This window comes from Mustelus asterias, chromosome 11, assembly GCF_964213995.1.
Source record: "Mustelus asterias chromosome 11, sMusAst1.hap1.1, whole genome shotgun sequence".
Lineage (NCBI taxonomy): Eukaryota > Metazoa > Chordata > Chondrichthyes > Carcharhiniformes > Triakidae > Mustelus > Mustelus asterias.
Genome location: NC_135811.1, coordinates 104,114,699 through 104,133,324, shown reverse-complemented (window position 1 = coordinate 104,133,324; position 18,626 = coordinate 104,114,699). Strand labels below are relative to the sequence as shown.

The following is an 18,626-nucleotide window of genomic DNA, read 5'->3' as shown; positions in this document are numbered from 1 at the left end:
TCCCAGAAGATGAAAACACCCTTACACTGGTTCCATTTGTCACTGGGGAGTGGTGAACATTGCATCGAATGTAGTGATATATAAGTATTGACCTTTGAATTTCTTTAGGACTTGTACTCTGTGCTTGCTTTGTGTTGCTGAGAGAGCATTGGACTTTGTGCGATATTGCCTTTCACTTCATGGTTCACTTTCCCCCAAGCGTCTTTGTCGTTTTCTCTCAATAATACTGACTCACAACTGGTGGAATCCAAGATGCATGGCTCTTCGCAGTGTAGAACGGTTTATATCCCATTGCGTTTCTGCAAGAGATCTGACTTGGAAGTCGTGATTGGGAAACATACAACATTAATCTTCATAGAATAATGTGCAGAATTTACAGCACAGACACGGGCCATTTGGCCCCACAGGACCTTGCTGGTGTTTATGTCCTGCACAAACTTCCTCTCATCCTATTTCTTCTCACCCTATCAATATAATCCATTTTCTGCTCCCTCCAGTTTAACTGGTTTCCTGCTAAATGCCCCAACCACGTGGAAGGTGAATCTTGTTTCAATTGCTAAAAGTAAAGTGGGATGGAGTCTTCAGTTATGTTGTATTGTTCTTGGCAGACATTTGACACTGTCTTGTATTAACAGTACTCTGTTCACAGGGCTTATTCAATACAATTGGCTCTGTTAGCTGCTTTTGAAGTGTATTGTTGTAGCCAGCTGGGAAATTCTCTGCTTTGCTGCCAACAGTATTCAATTTATCCAGCATATGATGAACTTGGCTGGTGTCCCTCGAGGAAAAGAAAAGAATAAAATTACCATTTTAATACATTGTCTTGGCCTTTTGTATACATTAACACTATTTTTTAATTCAAGATCTGTATTTGAACTCTTGCTTTCTTCCCAGGGCCACTTTTCCCTTGCCCGCTTTTTACTGAAGGAATTTATCGCCACTATTACAAACATACAAGATATTCACAGGAGGAGGCCCCTCGGCCCCTCGAGCCTCCTTCGCCCTCCAGAAAGATCATGGCTGATCCGTTTGTGTTGAGTTCCACATTCCCACCTCCTCTCGATAACAACGAAAGGTACCGCGCAGGAACAGGCCCTTCAGCCCTCCAAGCCCGTGCCGATCGTGATGCCTTTACTAAACTTTAGAAAACACCTTCTGGCCTTACTCGGTCTGTATCCCTCTATTCCCTCCCTATTCATGTACCCGTCCAGATGCCTCTTAAAGGTTGCTAATGTGGCTGCTTCCACCACCTCCTCTGGCAGCGCATTCGAGGCACCCACCACTCTCCATAAACCGCAGATTTGGGAATCAATCTACTTCTGCCTGAAAGATATTCAGTGACCCCCCCACTTCCACCCTGTTGAGACTTTTGAAGATTATATCCAGTTTAACCATTTAAATGAAGGGGTAGAAATTGGTGAATTGTCAGAAGTTGAGACTCTACCTAGATATTCAGGCCTTTGAAAATGAAGTCAAAGCAGTACCTGAAGAGAACATAAGAACATAAGAAATAGGAGCAGGAGTTGGCCATCTAGCCCCTCGAGCCTGCCCCGCCATTCAATAAGATCATGGCTGATCTGAAGTGGATCAGTTCCACTTACCCGCCTGATCCGCATAACCCCTAATTCCCTTACCGATCAGGAATCCATCTATCCGTGATTTACACATATTCAACGAGATAGCCTCCACCACTTCAGTGGGCAGAGAATTCCAGAGATTCACCACCCTCTGAGAGAAGAAGTTCCTCCTCAACTCTGTCCGAAACTGACCCCCCTTTATTTTGAGGCTGTGCCCTCTAGTTCTAGCTTCCTTTCTAAGTGGAAAGAATCTCTCCACCTCTACCCTATCCAGCCCCTTCATTATCTTATAGGTCTCTATAAGATCCTCCCTCAGCCTTCTAAATTCCAACGAATACAAACCCAATCTGCTCAGTCTCTCCTCATAATCAACACCCCTCATCTCTGGTATCAACCTGGTGAACCTTCTCTGCACTCCCTCCAAGGCCAATATATCCTTCTGCAAATAAGGGGACCAATACTGCACACAGTATTCCAGCTGCGGCCTCACCAATGCCCTGTACAGATGCAGCAAGACATCTCTGTTTTTATATTCTATCCCCCTTGCGATATAGGCCAACATCCCATTTGCCTTCTTGATCACCTGTTGCATCTGCAGACTGGGTTTTTGCGTCTCATGCACAAGGACCCCCAGGTCCCTTTGCACAGTAGCATGTTGCAATTTTTTTCCATTTAGATAATAATCCAATTTGCTATTATTTCCTCCAAAGTGAATAACCTCGCATTTGTCAACGTTATACTCCATCTGCCAGATCCTCGCCCACTCACTCAGCCTGTCCAAATCTCTCTGCAGACCTTCTACGCCCTGGAGCCTGGAGTTCTCCTGCAGTAATAGCCTACGTTCCTGCCTTAACCAACAGCACATAAAAGAGATTGCTGTTTGTGATGATTAGAGATTTTGTGTGTGCAAATTGGCAGCAAATCGACGTCGGTGAAGTTTTGAGGGATGTCCAGTGATTCATTTGACCATATATGTGCAAACCTCCCACATGATGAAAGCTTAGATGAGATTTTTTTTACAGCGTACTGAACAGTGAGCTGTGCACGGGACATTCTCACAGAGTTATAATAAAGTAACTGGTTGTGTCCATATTTAAACACTTCCTGGTCTGCCATTTTTTTCCTCCTGGATCCAACACCATCTACTAATTCATTGAAAAGAATTTCTAAAAACACACCCACACTTGCATCCCAGACGCCGGGGGGGGGGAGTGGTGCATCGGGTAGTCTGTGAATACAGCCGCAGAGATGTCAGGGATAACATTGTCTGCGGGCCTGAGGTGGAGGGAGGGTGGGTCATGTTCTGCATGTCTTAAGCTAGTGAGTACCAGATTTTTCCCTGAAAAACTCTAATCATAGAACGATGCACCAGAGAAGAAAGTCATTCAGTTTTCACATTGCCTCCTTGAGAGAGATATCCACTTAGCCCCATTCTCTCACCCTTTCCTTTGTTGTTCTTTGCATCTGGATGGGTACATAATAGGGAGGGAATAGAGGGATACGGACTTAGTAGGGCAGAAGGTTTATCTTTAGCTTAGTTAGGGCATCATGATCGGTACGGACTTGGAGGGACCAAGGACCTGTTCCTGTGCTCTACTTTTCTTCTTCTTTGTACTTTCCCTGCCCCCCCCCCACCTCCTTTTGGAAAAACTTGATACAATTCTTCTTTTTATTGATTTGTGGGACATGGGCGTCACTGGCTATTCAGTATTTATTGCCCATCCCTAGTTGCCCTTGGACAGCAGTTGAGAGTCAACCACATTGCTGTGGCTCTGGAGTCACGTGTAGGCCAGACAAGGTAAGAACGGCAGATTTCCTTCCCTGAAGGACATTAGTGAACCAGATGGGTTTTTCTGACAATCGACAATGGTTTCATCCGGATGATCATCCGTAGATTTTTAATTCCAGATTTTGTTTTATTGAATTTAAATTCCACCAACTGTCGTGGTGGGAGTCAAACCCGGGTCCCCAGAACATTAACTGAGATTCTGGATTAATAGTCGAGTGATAATACCACTAGGCCATCGCCTCCCCATTTTCTCTGATGAAAATTACTGTTTCAGGCAGTGTGTTCCAGCATTGTACCTTGCTGCGTTTATTTAATAAAGTAAGTCTCCTCCTCTAGTGTTTTAGCCGATTATCTTACATCTGCACTCGCTGGTTACTGATCCTCCTGTCCATTTATAGCTATTTGCTCAACAAAAATCCCTCATCATTTTGAACACCTCTAATCCACCTCCTTTTAACCTTCTTTGCCCTAAAAAGATCACAACGAGTTCAGTCTTTTCACTGACGTTGTGTGTCTCTGGTGCTATTGTGACCAGTTTAATTGCTAATTGAAGCTTCCAGAACCCTACAGTTTATTTTTTTCTAACCTCATTTAGTCGAGAAGGTTTCGGTTCCTGGGTCAGCACATTTCAATCCTTCGACTCCAGTTGCTTCCTGCCGTAAAGAAAGACCAACATTTACGTAGTGCCTTTCCTGACCTCAGCATGCAGCACGTTGGCACAGTGGTTAGCACTGCTATCTCTCAGTGCCAGGGACCTGGGTTCGATTCCAGCCTTGGCTGACCGTCTGTGTGGAGTTTGCACGTTCTCCCCCTATCTGCGTGGGTTTCCTCCGGGTGCTCCGGTTTCCTCCCACACTCCAAAGATGTGCAGGTTAGGTGGATTGGCCGTGCTAAATTGTCGCCCAGTGTCCCAGGATGTGTAGGTTAGATGGGATTAGCCATGGTAAATGTGTGGGGTTACAGGGATAGGGTGGGGGAGCGGGGCTGGGTAAGATGCTTGATTGCGTTTTTTGAAGAGGTGACAAAGATAATTGATGAAGGAAGGGCTGTGGATGTAGTTTATATGGACTTCAGTAAGGCGTTTGACAAGATCCCACATGGCAGACTGGTATAAAAACTAAAATCACGTGGGATTCAGGGTAGGCTGGCTAGGTGGATATAGAACCGGCTTGGTCATAGAAGACAGAGAGTAGCGGTGGAAGGGTGTTTTTCAGAATGGAGGTCTGTAGCTAGTGGTGTTCCGCAGGGATCGGTGCTGGGACCTCTGTTGTTTGTAGTATATATAAATGATCTGGAGGAAAATGTGGGTGGTCTGGCTGAAGAAATTCCTCCTCATCTCAGTTTTAAAGGAGCGTCTCTTCACTCTAAGGTTGTGCTCTCGAGTTCCTGTGTCTCCCACTAGTGGAAACATCCTCTCCACCTCCACTCTATCTAGGCCTCTCCGTATTCTGTAATATTCTTAATAAGCCTCGTGACGGTACTTGTGTATACAAATTATTTTTATTTAACGTTTTCTTTTCATTTGTCACTGTCTGTTGGGTTCACCTCCTTCTGGCTGACTTTGTGCCACCACAGCCCAGAGGCCACTGTTGTGGTAATAACAAACTTCACATTTTCATCACCTGTTTAATGAAAAAACAAATGTTTGCGTTAACTTTCTAATAGCTTCAGAAAAACAAATACTGGACCAATATGAATTGTTGAGAGGTCCATATCTGGTCGTGTGATTTGGGGATAGAATAACAGAACGGTTATAGCACAGAAAGATGCCATTCAGCCCATCGTATCTGTTCCAGTTCTCTGCAAGAGCAATTCATTAAGTGCCAGTTCCTTGCCCATTCGCTATTGAACCTATGATTTGATTTTATTATTGTCACATGTACTAACATACAGTGAAAAGTATCGTTTCCTGCACGCTATACAGATAAAGCATACCGTTCATAGAGAAGGAAATAAGAGAGTGTAGAATGAAGTTTTAGAAGCATAGAACGAGAGTAAAAGATAGAATTAGAAGGTATGCTCGGCTTACCTTGCAAGAAGTCGCCTCGCTCCGGTGCCATCTTGGAATCTATGCATTTGTCTGAACTCTGGATCACGGTCTCTTAGTTTTTGCACTCTTGGTTCTTAATGGTCTAGTTGTGTTTGGCTTTGCATTTCATTTAAGCTGGGTCCACATTTGTACCATGCATGTGTACACTCGCTTTATGCTCACCATAGAATCCCTACAGTGCAGAAGGAGGCCATTCAGCCCATCAAGCCTGCACCAACAATAATCCCACCCAAGCTCTAACCCCATTTGGAGGAGGGGAGAGCGTGCAGACTCCACACAGAGAGTCACCCGAGGCCGGATATGAACCTGGGTCCCTGGTGCTGTGAGGCAGCAGTGCTAACCACTGTGCCACCGTGCTGGGATCTTAGTAGTGGAGAATGAAAAGCTTTCCTATTTTGGACATCCAAGTCGAAGTTGAACACACTTGAGGTTGAAAATGCACAGTGTGCCATGCCTCAACCACACGCGCCCTGACCCCTGGAGAAAATGCCTGCTGCACCCAGTGCAGTACCTTCCGTTCCTCTTCCCAGACATCCTGAGGCTGTTCCAGCTCAAACTCGAGGCAGTTTCTGCTGACCAGAAATGGGATTTGTGTCATGCAGTGCATTGCTTTAAATGAGAGACGTACCATGCCATCTTGCATCTAATTCGAAAGGTTAATGGGATGGGGCGGATTACAGCAGCTTGGCTGTTATCTTGTAGGAAATAGATTATGAACTCTGGCAAAGATCTGAGCGTGGTCCTTTGGGAATGGGAATTCTTTACTGCATGCTACTTGGAACTTGTCCAGGAAAAAATGGTTTCATTATTAATCTGTCTGACTGTTTTACAAACTGTGCCTGGTGGAAGCTTGGTTAACCTTGCAGTGTTCAGCCCCCCCACCCCCCTTTTCCTGCTCCTCAGTAACTCGGCCTGCTCCATTCATTATTGCTTACGTAGCTCCCGCCTCCCCAATCCCTCCGATAGTCAAACATTCTTTGCAATGTTTTGCCACTGAACCATTTTCTTCCGATTTGCTTCTCCTGACCTCCCATCTCCTTGAGCTGTCAGATGTCGGGAATTTCAGCTCTCCGGGGCCCATTGCTTATTGCACGAGTCAGGAAGCCTCTGGATATCCCACCTTGGTTCACTCTGAAGACTTGGCAGACATGAAGGCTTCCGACGCGTGTGAGGTGATTGGAGAGGCTTTCGCAGCTTTTGTGCAAGAGGCTGGTCGCAAGGTTGATCAACACTGCTCTGCAAGGTCCCTCGATAAGGAGGGCTGATAGGCGAGGTCAAACTCCTCCAATTTCTGACCATCCGGATGATGGCAAGGCTACAAAGGAACACAGGATTTGAGATATCACAGGAGCCGAGTTTTCTCTCCAGATTCTCTGGCGCGCTGTTCACACGAATTCTGCCGTCACTCTGGTGGGATGGGGCCTGATAGAGCTGGCAATGCCAGCACTCCGGAGACTGAGGCACCATCTTTAAAGGCTGTCCCCATCTGTGTCTGAAATTATCCCCCCCCCCTCCTCCACCCAAACAAGCATTGGGGTGACCCACCCGCGCAGGCAGGCATCAGAGTGTTGCCCCCTGCTCCCCCTCCCCCCCCCCCCCCACACACGCATGCACACACACACACGCATGCACACACACACACACAAAAGCACTGGAGTGTCCCCCAAACAGGCATTGCCTCCCACCTCTTTCCCCCCCCCTCCCCCAACACACTCACAGGAGAACCCCCCCCCCCCCCAAAATGGGGCTCCCCAGAGGGCATACCTTGGCATCGCCAGGTCATTGCCCCTGACGTGTCTCTCTCCTCCCTGGGGACTCTACTTATCTTTTGTAATAGAAACTCTCTTCATCCTTTATTGTTCACAAAGCAAATCAGCTGAACAATAGTTCAATGATGTATGGTCAAATTTATTCAAATCAGTCTACCTTTTCAAGACTTGCAGAGAGGCAGGAAGTGGTACGTGCAAGTTTACAGCATCTTGTTCATGGAGTGAGGAATGTCATTGTTTCTGGCTGCCCCGAGTCATGCTATCCCAGAATTAGATACTGGACCAGGAAGGCAAAGTCCTGGCCATACGGGACAGTGGCAATCCGGGAAAGGCAAGCTGAAATTTGTAACTGTGTCATTGTCGTCTATGAAACAGGATTCCTGCTCTGAGGTTATTGATTACTCCTTCATGCAGTTCATAGAATCCCCACAGTGCAGAAGGAGGCCATTCAGCCCATCGAGTCTGCACCGACCACAATCCCACCCAGGCCCTATTCGCATAACCCCACATATTTGCCCTGCTAATGCCCCTGACACTAAGGCCAATTTAGTGTAGCCAATCTGCCTAACCCGCACATCTTTGGACTGTGGGAGGAAACCGGAGCACCCGGAGGAAACCCACGCAGACACGGGGAGAATATGTAAACTCCACACAGGCAGCGATCCAAGACTAGAATTGAACCTGGACCCCTGGCGCCAAAGGCAGCAGGTGCTAACGATTGTGCCACCGTGCTGCCCCAGTTAATTTACAAATGAGCATAAAATGATTTTATGAACTTTTTTCGAAGAATTTGAAGGTAAATCCAGATGCATGCACTTTCTCTTGGTCGTAAAAGGGTTGTAATCATTCAATATGGTGTGAAATGCCCATTCTGCATCCTACTATAACCCCGCTCCTTTTTGCTTCAAGAAAAGTGTGCGAATAAGGTTAGTGCAACTAATGCTACATTTTCAGAAGTGCTCCTGTGAAATGCTTTCCGATGTTACCTATATTCAAGGTTGCTACTTAAGGGGAAGGTGATCACCTGATGATCATCAAGTGATCACTGGATGAAGGGGCAACGCTCCGAGAGCTTGTGCTACTAAATAAACCTGTTGGACTTTAACCTGGTGTTGTGAGACTCCTTACTAAAGGAAAGGTGTTGTTGCATGATATATTGATGGGTTAGATATTTTTGGATCGGAAGAGCCTCAGGGTGGAGCCTAAACGCTGGCAAGGTTTAGATGGCTTAAATAGTTTGTTCCTTCCTGTAAATGCGCGGCTGAGACCCTGGTGTGGTAGTTGCCTCTGGGCAGCGCAGCACGGTGTCCAGTGTAGATGTTCTGTGGCATGTGTAGGTTTCTGAGCAAGCGGCTCTCTGGCACTTGCTCTCCACTACGGCAGTGTCTGGTCTGGCTGGGTTTTCTGCACCTTCTCGGGCTGCAGGCATGGCTGGAAATGGAGATTGCAGTTCTAATTCTGTATCAACCACTGCCGGCATTGGCGAGGAAATGGCCTGTGTTCTCAGCGAGTGGTTTATACTTCACATGAGGTGTTAAAGGAAATGGTATGTGCGGAGGATCTGAAGAGAGAGGCAGAGCTTCTATCTGTGTGATCAGTCCTTCATCAGAATTAGAGAGTGATGCAGCACAGACAAAAGCAATTTGATCCACTGTGACTTCTTTTTTTGAGAAACGGCTATTGAATTAGTCCTATTTCCCCGCTCTTTCCCCAAAGCCCTGAATTTTTTTTCTCAAATATCTAATTTTGATTTGAAAGTTGCTATTGAATTTGCTTCCATCTTATTTCCAGGCAGTACATTCCAAGTCATCATTTATGGGGAGACAATGGCGCAGTGGTACTGTCGCTGGATTAGTAATCTAGAAACCCAGGGTAATGTTCTGGAGTCATAGAATCCCTACAGTGCAGAAGGAGGCCATTCGGCCCATCGAGTCTGCACCGACCACAATCCCACCCAGGCCCTATCCCCACATATTTTACCCGCTAATCCCTCTAACCTACGCATCTCAGGACTCTAAGGGGCAATTTTTAACCTGGCCAATCAACCTAACCCGCACATCTTTGGACTGTGGGAGGAAACCGGAGCACCCGGAGGAAACCCACGCAGACACGAGGAGAATGTGCAAACTCCACACAGACAGTGACCCGAGCCGGGAATCGAACCCGGGACCCTGGAGCTGTGAAGCTGCAGTGCTAACCACTGTGCTACCGTGCCGCCCTCCTGGGTTCGAATCCCACCACAGCAGATGGTGGAAGTTGAGTCTAATAAAAATCTGGAATTTAAAGTCTAATGAAGACCACAAAACCATTGTGGATTGTTGTAAAAACCAATCTGGTTCACCTAATGTCCTTCAGGGAAGGAAATCTGCCGTCCTTGCCTGGCCTGGACTACATGTGACTTCAGATGCACAGCAATGTGGTTGACTCTTAACGTCCTCAGGGACGGTCTATAAATGCTGACCCAGCCGGCACCCATCAATGAATGAATTTTTAAAAATCATAACTTGCTTTAAAAACTACTCTACTCCTTGACACCTCTTGTTTATTATAAGTCCTTGGATTATCAAGCTCGTGGTTAGCACTGCTGCCTCGCAGCGCCAGGGACCTGGGTTCAATTCCCGGCTTGCGTTTCTGTCTGTGCGGAGTCTGCACGTTCTCCTCGTGTCTGCGTGGGTTTCCTCCGGGTGCTCCGGTTTCCTCCCACAGTCCAAAAGACGTGCCGGTTAGGGGTAAAAGTGTAAATTCTCCCTCGGTGTTACCCGAACAGGCGCCAGAGTGTGGCGACTAGGGGATTTTCACAGTAACTTCGTTGCAGTGTTAATGTAAGTATACTTGTGACACTAATATATAAACCTAAAACTCCTGCCATTGGAATCAATTTCTCCTCAGTTGCTCTACTAAAAAAAACCTCTTCACAATGTTAAACATCACTATTAAATCTCTTCTTTTATGCTCTTAAGCCTAAGGAGAATAACACCAAATTTTGAAAAATAAGCAAACTCCCTTAGTTGGGTTAAGGCAATAGAGGGTGTGGGCAGTGTGTGCGGCTGGCGGGGGGGGAGTGGGGGAGAGCAAAAGGAAGGTAGAGATCAAGATTCCTAATTTATTTGGCTCCTTGTTCCCTGGCCTTCATTTTAGGTGCGACTGGACCTGCGGAGTATAATCAGTCTTTGCAATTTTGTTTGAAGCAGCCCTATAATTTAGGGAATATGTGCAGATTTGATTTCCCTAGACTGTGCTCAGTTGGGTAGTGCGAGGCAGGGTGTGTTATAATTGGCTTCCACACACCTGGGGTTAGGAAGATGGAGTGATCCTTGAGAAAAGTAACATTATAGAATCATACAATGCAGGAGTAGGCCATTCGGCCCATCGAGTCTGCACCAACCACAATCCCACCCAGGCCCTATCCCCATAACCCCATACATTTACCCTAGCTAGTCCCCCTCACACTAAGGGGCAATTTAGCATGGCCAATCCACCTAATCCGTACATCTTTGGACTGTGGGAGGAAACCGGAGCACCCGGAGGAAACCCACGCAGACACAGGGAGAACGTGCAAACTCCACACACACACTGACCCAAGCTGGGAATCAAACCCAGGTCCCTGGAGCTGTGAAGCAGCAGTGCTAACCACTGTGCTACCGTGGCTTGGTGTTGTCCATCCTCTCGGATTGACTTAGAATCAATGATTAATCTCATCCTTGCTGGCCCAAGTAATCTGGGAGTCTAATTATGCAAAAATAATGCTTTATTTAAAAATTATTAATGAAAATATTGAAGATGGGATGGGGGTTAAAAATTTATTTGGTTGATTGTTGACAGTCATGAGTCAATTTCCAATTGACTGGGGAATTGGGGGCTTTGTGAGGCTGGTCGAGGCAGATCAATGCCTGGAATGGGGGAAGGACAGGTGAAAATGGGAGGTTATATGATGAAAATCTCAGCAGTAGCTCCAACCAGAGATTGCAATCCCAGAATAACCTGTCGTCATTCACCACTGGGGCTCAGATGAGGGATTGGGAGTTGGGGACTGGCTCAAACTGGAGTGGGAAAATCAAAGCTTCTTGGAATGGTTGGGAGATGAGGAAAATGTAATAAGTGAGAAGATTGAACAGCTCGGGGTCTGTGCCAGCTGAGACTTGGTAGTTAGACTTGGAGGTTAGAAGACGTCTTGGGAGCTACGAGGTGACTGCACAGCTATGACGAGGATGATTGTACACAAAAACACAGGAGTTACAAATGGGCATTTCAACCCAATGTTCCCTACAAGCAAATGGACCTAATCCTATCAATCCATCCTCTTCCAGTATTCCTTCAACACTCTTTTCCTCAACTTATCCAATTTAACCTTGAATGTTAACATGGTTGCAGCTTCATCCATTCACATTTTGAAGTGAATTCCACAGCCTCACAACTGAGTGATTTTCTCTTGCTGCCCACTTTTGTATTTAACTTTGTATCTGTGCACCCTCTCTATTCCAGAACCCCGAGTAATAGGAAACGGTTCTACCTCTACCTACCCCATTGTATCCTTTCATCATTTTCAATCCTTCTTTCATTATCATCTCACCAATTTTTATTAAAGTTAAACATAAAGTTTATTTATTAGTCACAAGTAAGGTTTACATTAACACTGCAATGAAGTTACTGTGAAATTCCCCTCGTCGCCACAGTCCAGCGCCTGTTCAGGTCAATGCACCCTAACCAGCACATCTTTCAGAATGTGGGAGGAAACCGGAGCACCCGGAGGAAACCCACGTAGACATGGGGAGAAAGTGCAGACTCCGCACAGACAGAGACCCGAGGCCGGGAATCGAACCCGGGTCCCTGGCGCTGTGAAGCAGCAGTGCTAACCCACTGTGCCCCACATATTAATGGCAACCCCGGATTCCACGTTGCAAAGTTCTCCTGATTTGTTTGATCAGTGTCAAATTATTTACATTTCCTTGACATGGGGGGATGGACATGAGTGCCAAACATTATTTATTATTGTTTTCCTGCAAATATAATTAACGTGATGCTCCTATTTTCTGTTCTTGTTGCAGTTTTGGCATAAAGCATGTTTCCAGTGTGAGGTTTGCAAAATGACTTTAAACATGAAGAATTACAAAGGTTATGATAAGAAACCTTACTGCAATGCGTAAGTATTGAATGCTTCTACATTTGCTAATGCTGCAGCTTAACTACCCACTGAATTACTTGATAACTCAGTGAGTTACTTTGAGGCGATGGCCTAGTGGTATTATCGCTAGACTATTAATCCAGAAACTCAGCTAATGTTCTGGGGAACGGGGTTCGAATCCCACCACGGCAAATGGTGAAATTTGAATTCCATAAAAAATATCTGGAATTAAGAATCTACTGATGACTATGAAACCCCATTGTCGATTGTTGGAAAAACCCATCTGGTTCACTAACGTCCTTTAGGGAAGGAAATCTACCGTCCTTACCTGGTCTGGCTAACATGTGACTCCAGAGCCACAGCAATGTGGTTGACTCTCAACTGCCCTCTGTACCAGGGCAACTAGGGATTGGCAATAAATGCTGCCCAGCCAGCGATGCCCATATCCCACGAATGAATAAAAACAAATAACGATTGGTGATCTGGTATAATCCATCCATTGCTAAAATCAAGATGACAGGACAAATCTTACCAAGAGTGTTGTTTCTGGTGAGAAAACTGGCGTGTTTCTCAGTCCGATTTCTCTCCAGATCTTTTGACACCGTGCCAAAAAAAAGTCAAGGGGCATGTTTCATGCCATCATAGGGGAGGGGGCTTAAACATGCTGGCAAAACCTGGCTGCACAGAGATTGGGGAAGGGGGGGGTCATGTTTAAAGGATGTCCCGATTGTAACCTGTAGTGCCAGGGGACTTTGCCAGGCCACTGCCTGGCCAGGTCTCTCTCCCCCGGGGGCTATACTTACCTTTGTGCCCCCCAGGGAGACCACCCCATGCCAGGTTCATGTCTAGGTGAACCTGTTGTAAACACCTTGGCACGGTGTCAATATCTGGCAACGGGGAGGGTTAATAATATTTAAATACATTCAAATCAGTGCAGAGTAAATACACACTCCGGCAAGGGGCAGGGAAAATCCAAAAGCGCGTTCTTGCCTGCAAAAACTGAGACTTCTGGACCTTGAGGCCCCGTCAGCATTTGCACAGGTGGCGAGTGCCGGCCCAAGATTGCCCTCATAGTTCTTAAAGTGATACAAATGCTTGGGAGTGGCAGGATCTGTGAAAACTGCCACACCTTTGACATGGTACTGTTAGTTAGCTCAGCTGGTAGCACTTGCTGCAAGTGGAGTTTGCGCGTTCTCCCCATGTCTGCGTGGGTTTCCTCCCACAGTCCAAAGATGTGCAGGTTAGGTCGACTGGCCATGCTAAATTGTCCCTTAGTGTCAGGTGGAATTGGCAGGGTAAATATGTGGGGTTATGGGGATAGGGTCCTGTTGTAAGTGCAGGCTCGATGGGCTGAATGGCTTCCTTCTGCGCTGTGTGATTGATAATCCTTCCTGGGCATGTCTTTTTCCGCACAACAATAAACTTTCTGGAGAGGAATGGTTTATTTGCTTGTAAAATCGCCCACTGGACTGAGTTGGTGTAAAATCAACTCTCGTCCGAGAAACATCCATCACTTTTTTGCTAATTTAATTAATTTGGTGTGGGCGTGGCGTGGCGGCAGAGTAGGGAGGGATATGAATGTTCCCTCTGGTCGAATGCTGGACTGAATTCAGAAACAGTCCTGAAAGAAAGTGCCTCTTTCTGTTTGCCTTTTTGCATACGCTGATCCAACAAACATGTCACGTGGCACTTGCCCAGCACAGAATCTGTTGAGAGCACAGAGTTGTTTATCCTCTTGCCTAAGAGAAGTGCTTGTGCTATTTGGTTTCCAAGCCTTTTACTTTGCGTTCCACTCAGCGCTTTCTTGTGTGTGTCTTTGTGAAGGGATTTCGTTTCCTCCTTGTGACTTTCTTTCCTTTTCCGGTTTAGCGTTTCACGGTGACAAAGATGCATTCTCTTAACACCTGGTGTTTTTAACCTGTCTGTTCACATTCCATTCTGCACAGTTTTTTTATTTAAACGCAGCGCGGTTGTGGATATCTGGATTCCTCCGGCTGATTGGGTGGAGGAAACGGATTCTTTCTAGTGGGAATTAGATAAATAATTGAAGACACAATGACTTGCAGGCCCCACTGGGAAAGGGCGGGCGAGCAGGGTTAATTGGATGGCTGTACTCAAGTTGGCATGATGGGCCGAATGGTTCTGACTGTTTTGGTCTTCTGTACCTCCACAAGCTAAACACCAGTGGTTTTGTTGCAAGAAACACTTGATCTTTTAACCGTGACTAGGCTTGTCAAATGCAGAGGTTTCTCTTCCAACCACCCTACCTAGCCAAGAGGCCTTTTGAATCCTTCTCCACTATTTTTATATCTAAATCAAAATTTTTCTCCGGGGTTGTTCTGGCCGTGGCCCGGAGATTGATTCATCTTTTATTTCTTGAGGGCTCTTGGATAAGGCTGAAGGGTTCATGATCCTACCTGTGACAGAATCTGGAAACTGAGCCTGTCAGCAACTATTTCACTGTTGGATAATGTGATATCATGAAATCGTACTGCACAGTTTTGATCCAGAAAGAACTGTTCCAGTGTAGACAATAAAAATATAACAAAACTTACTCCAACTTATAAATCAAAGAAAATGTTTAATAAAGAAACTTCAGTACTCCAAACCCGAGGCCTCATCCTGGGCCATTCTAAGTAACCTCAATTCCCAACAGGTTCTTATTTATACTGAGTCAGCTGATCATCACATCATTCTGTCATTGGTTACATGGTTTATTGGGTCAGCTGACCCTTACAGCTTGTTACCATTGGTCACATTACAACAGATCCAATGTTATCACCGGCTACGTTCTAACGCACAGAAGAAGGCTATTGAGCTCACCATTGCCTGCGCCAGCTTCTTTGGAAGAGTCCTTGCCACCCTGCACTTTCTGCATAGTCTCTTTTGTGTCAAGTATATAAACCAATTTGCTTTTAAAAGTTACTATTAAATTTTCTTCGGAGCCCTTTTCATGTAGTGCATTCCAGATAATACCCCCTGTTGTTGTCAACCTGTCGGAACTATATCCCGTTATTTACTCTTATCAAAGCCCTCATGATATTGTCATTTTAATATATTTCTTTAAACATAGCAAAGTGGAACTTGAGGACATCTTTCTCGATTTCTGTCCTTCAGCTGAGATGTTAAGCTGAAGTCTGATCCGCTGAACATCGAAGCTGTGATGGGAATAGAGGAGGGTTGCTTTACTAGAAGATCATGGACGGTGGGCTGCCTTCATTTCACCTTCCTTGTGATTTATTTTGCCCCTCTCCCAACACCCCCCAACCGCAGCACGTCTGATATTCAATTTGTATTCCGATGCCTCCTGCTTCTGGTGTTCAACCTTGAATAAATGTCAGTCACACGGGAGGCCAAGGCAAGGGGATGTCTGCACGAACTGAGTTAATGGAAAGGTTTCCGGGGAATTCCTTTCAAAACTAAAATCCCCAAACAATTCCCCTTCTTGTTTCCCCCCACCCCCTCCCCATGCAAATAGGGTGAGATCCCCTTACTTACTGGAGGACACCATTTGGGTAAATAGCACATCCAACTTATTTTACGATGGCTTTAATTCTCTACATGAACGATTATTAGATGTGATGACTGTGTATCTAGGGTTGCCGATCCTTCAAGATTAACTTGCAGCCTCCAGGAATAAAACATTAATCTCTTGCATGTTGCTGTGGCAATTCCAGGGGAAATTATACAAGGACATTAAAGGTCTGTATTTTTTTCCTTTTGAACACTTTCATCTAGTGGTTATGAAATAATTAGAATGGGTGGCAAGGAAAGGGCTGTTTGACTGGGTGGGGCGGTACAGTCATTGAGCCATTAGAATCATAGAATCCCGACAATGCAGAAGGAGGCCATTTGGCCCATCGAGTCTGCACTGACCACAATCCCACCCAGGCCCTACTCCCACAACCCCACATAGAGTCACAGAGGTTTACAGCATGGAAACAGGCCCTTCGGCCCAATTTGCCCATGCCGCCCTTTTTTTTTTAAACCTCTAAGCTCATCCAATTGGCTGCATTTGGCCCATGTCCCTCTATACCCATCTTACCCATGTAACTGTCTAAATGCTTTTTAAAAGACAAAATTGTATCCGCCTGTTTATACATGTTTACCCTGCTAGTCCCCCTGACACTAAGGGTCAATTTAGCATGGCCAATCAACCTAACCCACACATCTTTGGACTGTGGGAGGAAACCGGAGAACCCGGAGGAAAACCCATGCAGACACGGGGAGAATGTGCAAACTCCACACACACAGTGAGTGACCCAAGGCCAGAATTGAACCTGGGTCCCTGGCACTGAGGCACTAGTGCTAACCACTGTGCCACCGTGCACCACTGCATTTACAGTATAGAAGGAGGCCATTCACCCAATCGAGTCCTGCAGGCTCTCTGTAAAGTAATCTGATCATTGTCATTCCCCTGCTCTATCTTAATGCAATTTCACCATCCTCCATTCCCTTTCCAACTTCCTTTATGAAATCATTGTCTCTGGTTCCATCACCCTTGTAGGCGATGAGTTTGGGTCATTATCACTCACTATTTTCTAAAAGAAACTTCCTCTTCTCTTCACCGCTTGTCCAATACCTTTAAATGTGTCGAATAAAATAAATCAAAATAGAAAATGCCGGAAGTACTCAGCAGGTCAGGCAGCATCTGCGGGGGGAGAAACAGAGTTAACGTTCTGATGAGAGGTCATTGTCTTGAAATGTTGGCAGGACTTTCCACTCCCCACGGTATGTTTTGTGACAGTGGAGGCGCCTGCCATTGATTAGTTGTCGGCAGGGTCTTCCAGTCCCGCTGCTGTCCATGGGATTTTCCATTGCTCCCATTTAGTGGCTGTAAAAAATAGTCGAGGGGGTTGGAGATGCTGCCGGTGGGGAGAGCCGGAAAATCCAAACCATTCCTTGTTTCTCGCCACAGATGCTGCTGAACCTGCTGAGTATTTCCACAATCTTCTGTTTATGTTTAGAATTTCTTGTGTATTAGTGTTTAAATCTCTCCCCTAGTTTTCATAGTAGCTTCACTGCAGTGTTAATGTAATCCTACTTGTGACGCTAATAAATAAACTTAAAACTTAGAACTACTTTCCTTTGTCTAACTTCAGCAGCACTTTTTATTCATTCATGGTTCATGGGTGTCGCTGGTTGGGCCAACATTTATTGCCCATCCCTAGTTGCCCTTGGAGGGCAGTTGAGAGTCAACCACATTTGCTGTGGGTCTGGAGTCGCATGTAGGCCAGACTGAGTAAGGACGGCAGATTTCCTTCCCTAAAGGACATTAGTGAACCAGGTGGGTTTTTGCAACAATGGTTTCATGGTCATCAGTAGATTCCTAATTCCAGATTTTTAAAATTGAATTCAAATTCCACCATCTGCCGTGGCGGAATTCGAACCCGGGTTCCCCAGAACATTAGCTGAGTTTCTGCATTAATAGTTTGGTGATAATACCACTAGGTCATCGTCTCCCATTCGTGAAACAGTTCCCTAAAAGGAAATTGGGTTCTGAGGATACGTACGGCAACCACGTCCGATTGATGTGTTCATAGTTCAGCTTTATGAGTTGAATCAATGTCCAGCCAGAATTGGCATCCTGTCTGACATTTGATTTTGAGATTGGCACAACTTGTCAGTGCAACTGCGTGTGCAGCGTTGAATCGTGCTGCTCTCCTGGGCCAGCAGCAGAGAGGCAACATTTTTCTTTGTTTTGAGTTGGATTTTTTAGTTCAAAGCAGAAGAGTGGCCCTGTTATTCTGCGCTGGACCTCGGACCCAGTGCATCTTCCAGGGCTAATGTTTCTGCGTGAAGGGTTGAACACCTAACCATAACTGCACCTAATTCCAGGGCTGCTGTGCCAGTGAAAGCAACTTGGTCAGTGCTCCACTGAGTAGCTTTGTCTGCATGTAGAGGGGATCCAAACCTCAAAGAGAAGTTTCTTTTTTTAAAAAACCTGATTTTCCCTGGAAGGCAGAGAATTAGGAGTCAGGGTGGATGGAAGTGACGGAGGTGGGTGGGAATTGAGGGGTGGTGGTGGGGTGGGTGGGGTTTGAAAGGGTGGCGGTGGTGGAGGAGATGGGTGGTGAGGGGGTGGGTGGGAATTCAGATGGTGATAGCGGAAGTTGGTGGGGGGGGGGGGTGAGAGAATGGGGGTGAGTGGGGCTTGACGGGGTGGTGGATTTGAGGGGTGGTGGAGGTGGGGTGGGGGTTGAGGGAGTGGGTGGGAGTTGAGGGGGTGCTGGCAGGTGGTGGGGGTTGAGAGGTGGTGAGGGGGTGGGTGGGTGGGGGTTGAGGGGGTGCTGGCGGGGGTGAGTGGGGGTTGAGGGAG

The 18,626-nt window shown here is 46.2% G+C and overlaps 1 protein-coding gene across 1 annotated transcript in view; it reads left to right on the top strand.

Annotated features, from left to right (window-relative positions):
- Window positions 1-18,626, top strand: part of lasp1 (LIM and SH3 protein 1) — a 177,881-nt gene that overhangs the window by 35,304 nt on the left and 123,951 nt on the right. The window contains exon 2 of the mRNA XM_078224150.1: window positions 12,231-12,325. Coding sequence (XP_078080276.1) covers window positions 12,231-12,325 — 95 coding nt within the window. The remainder of the gene's footprint in view (window positions 1-12,230; window positions 12,326-18,626) is intronic.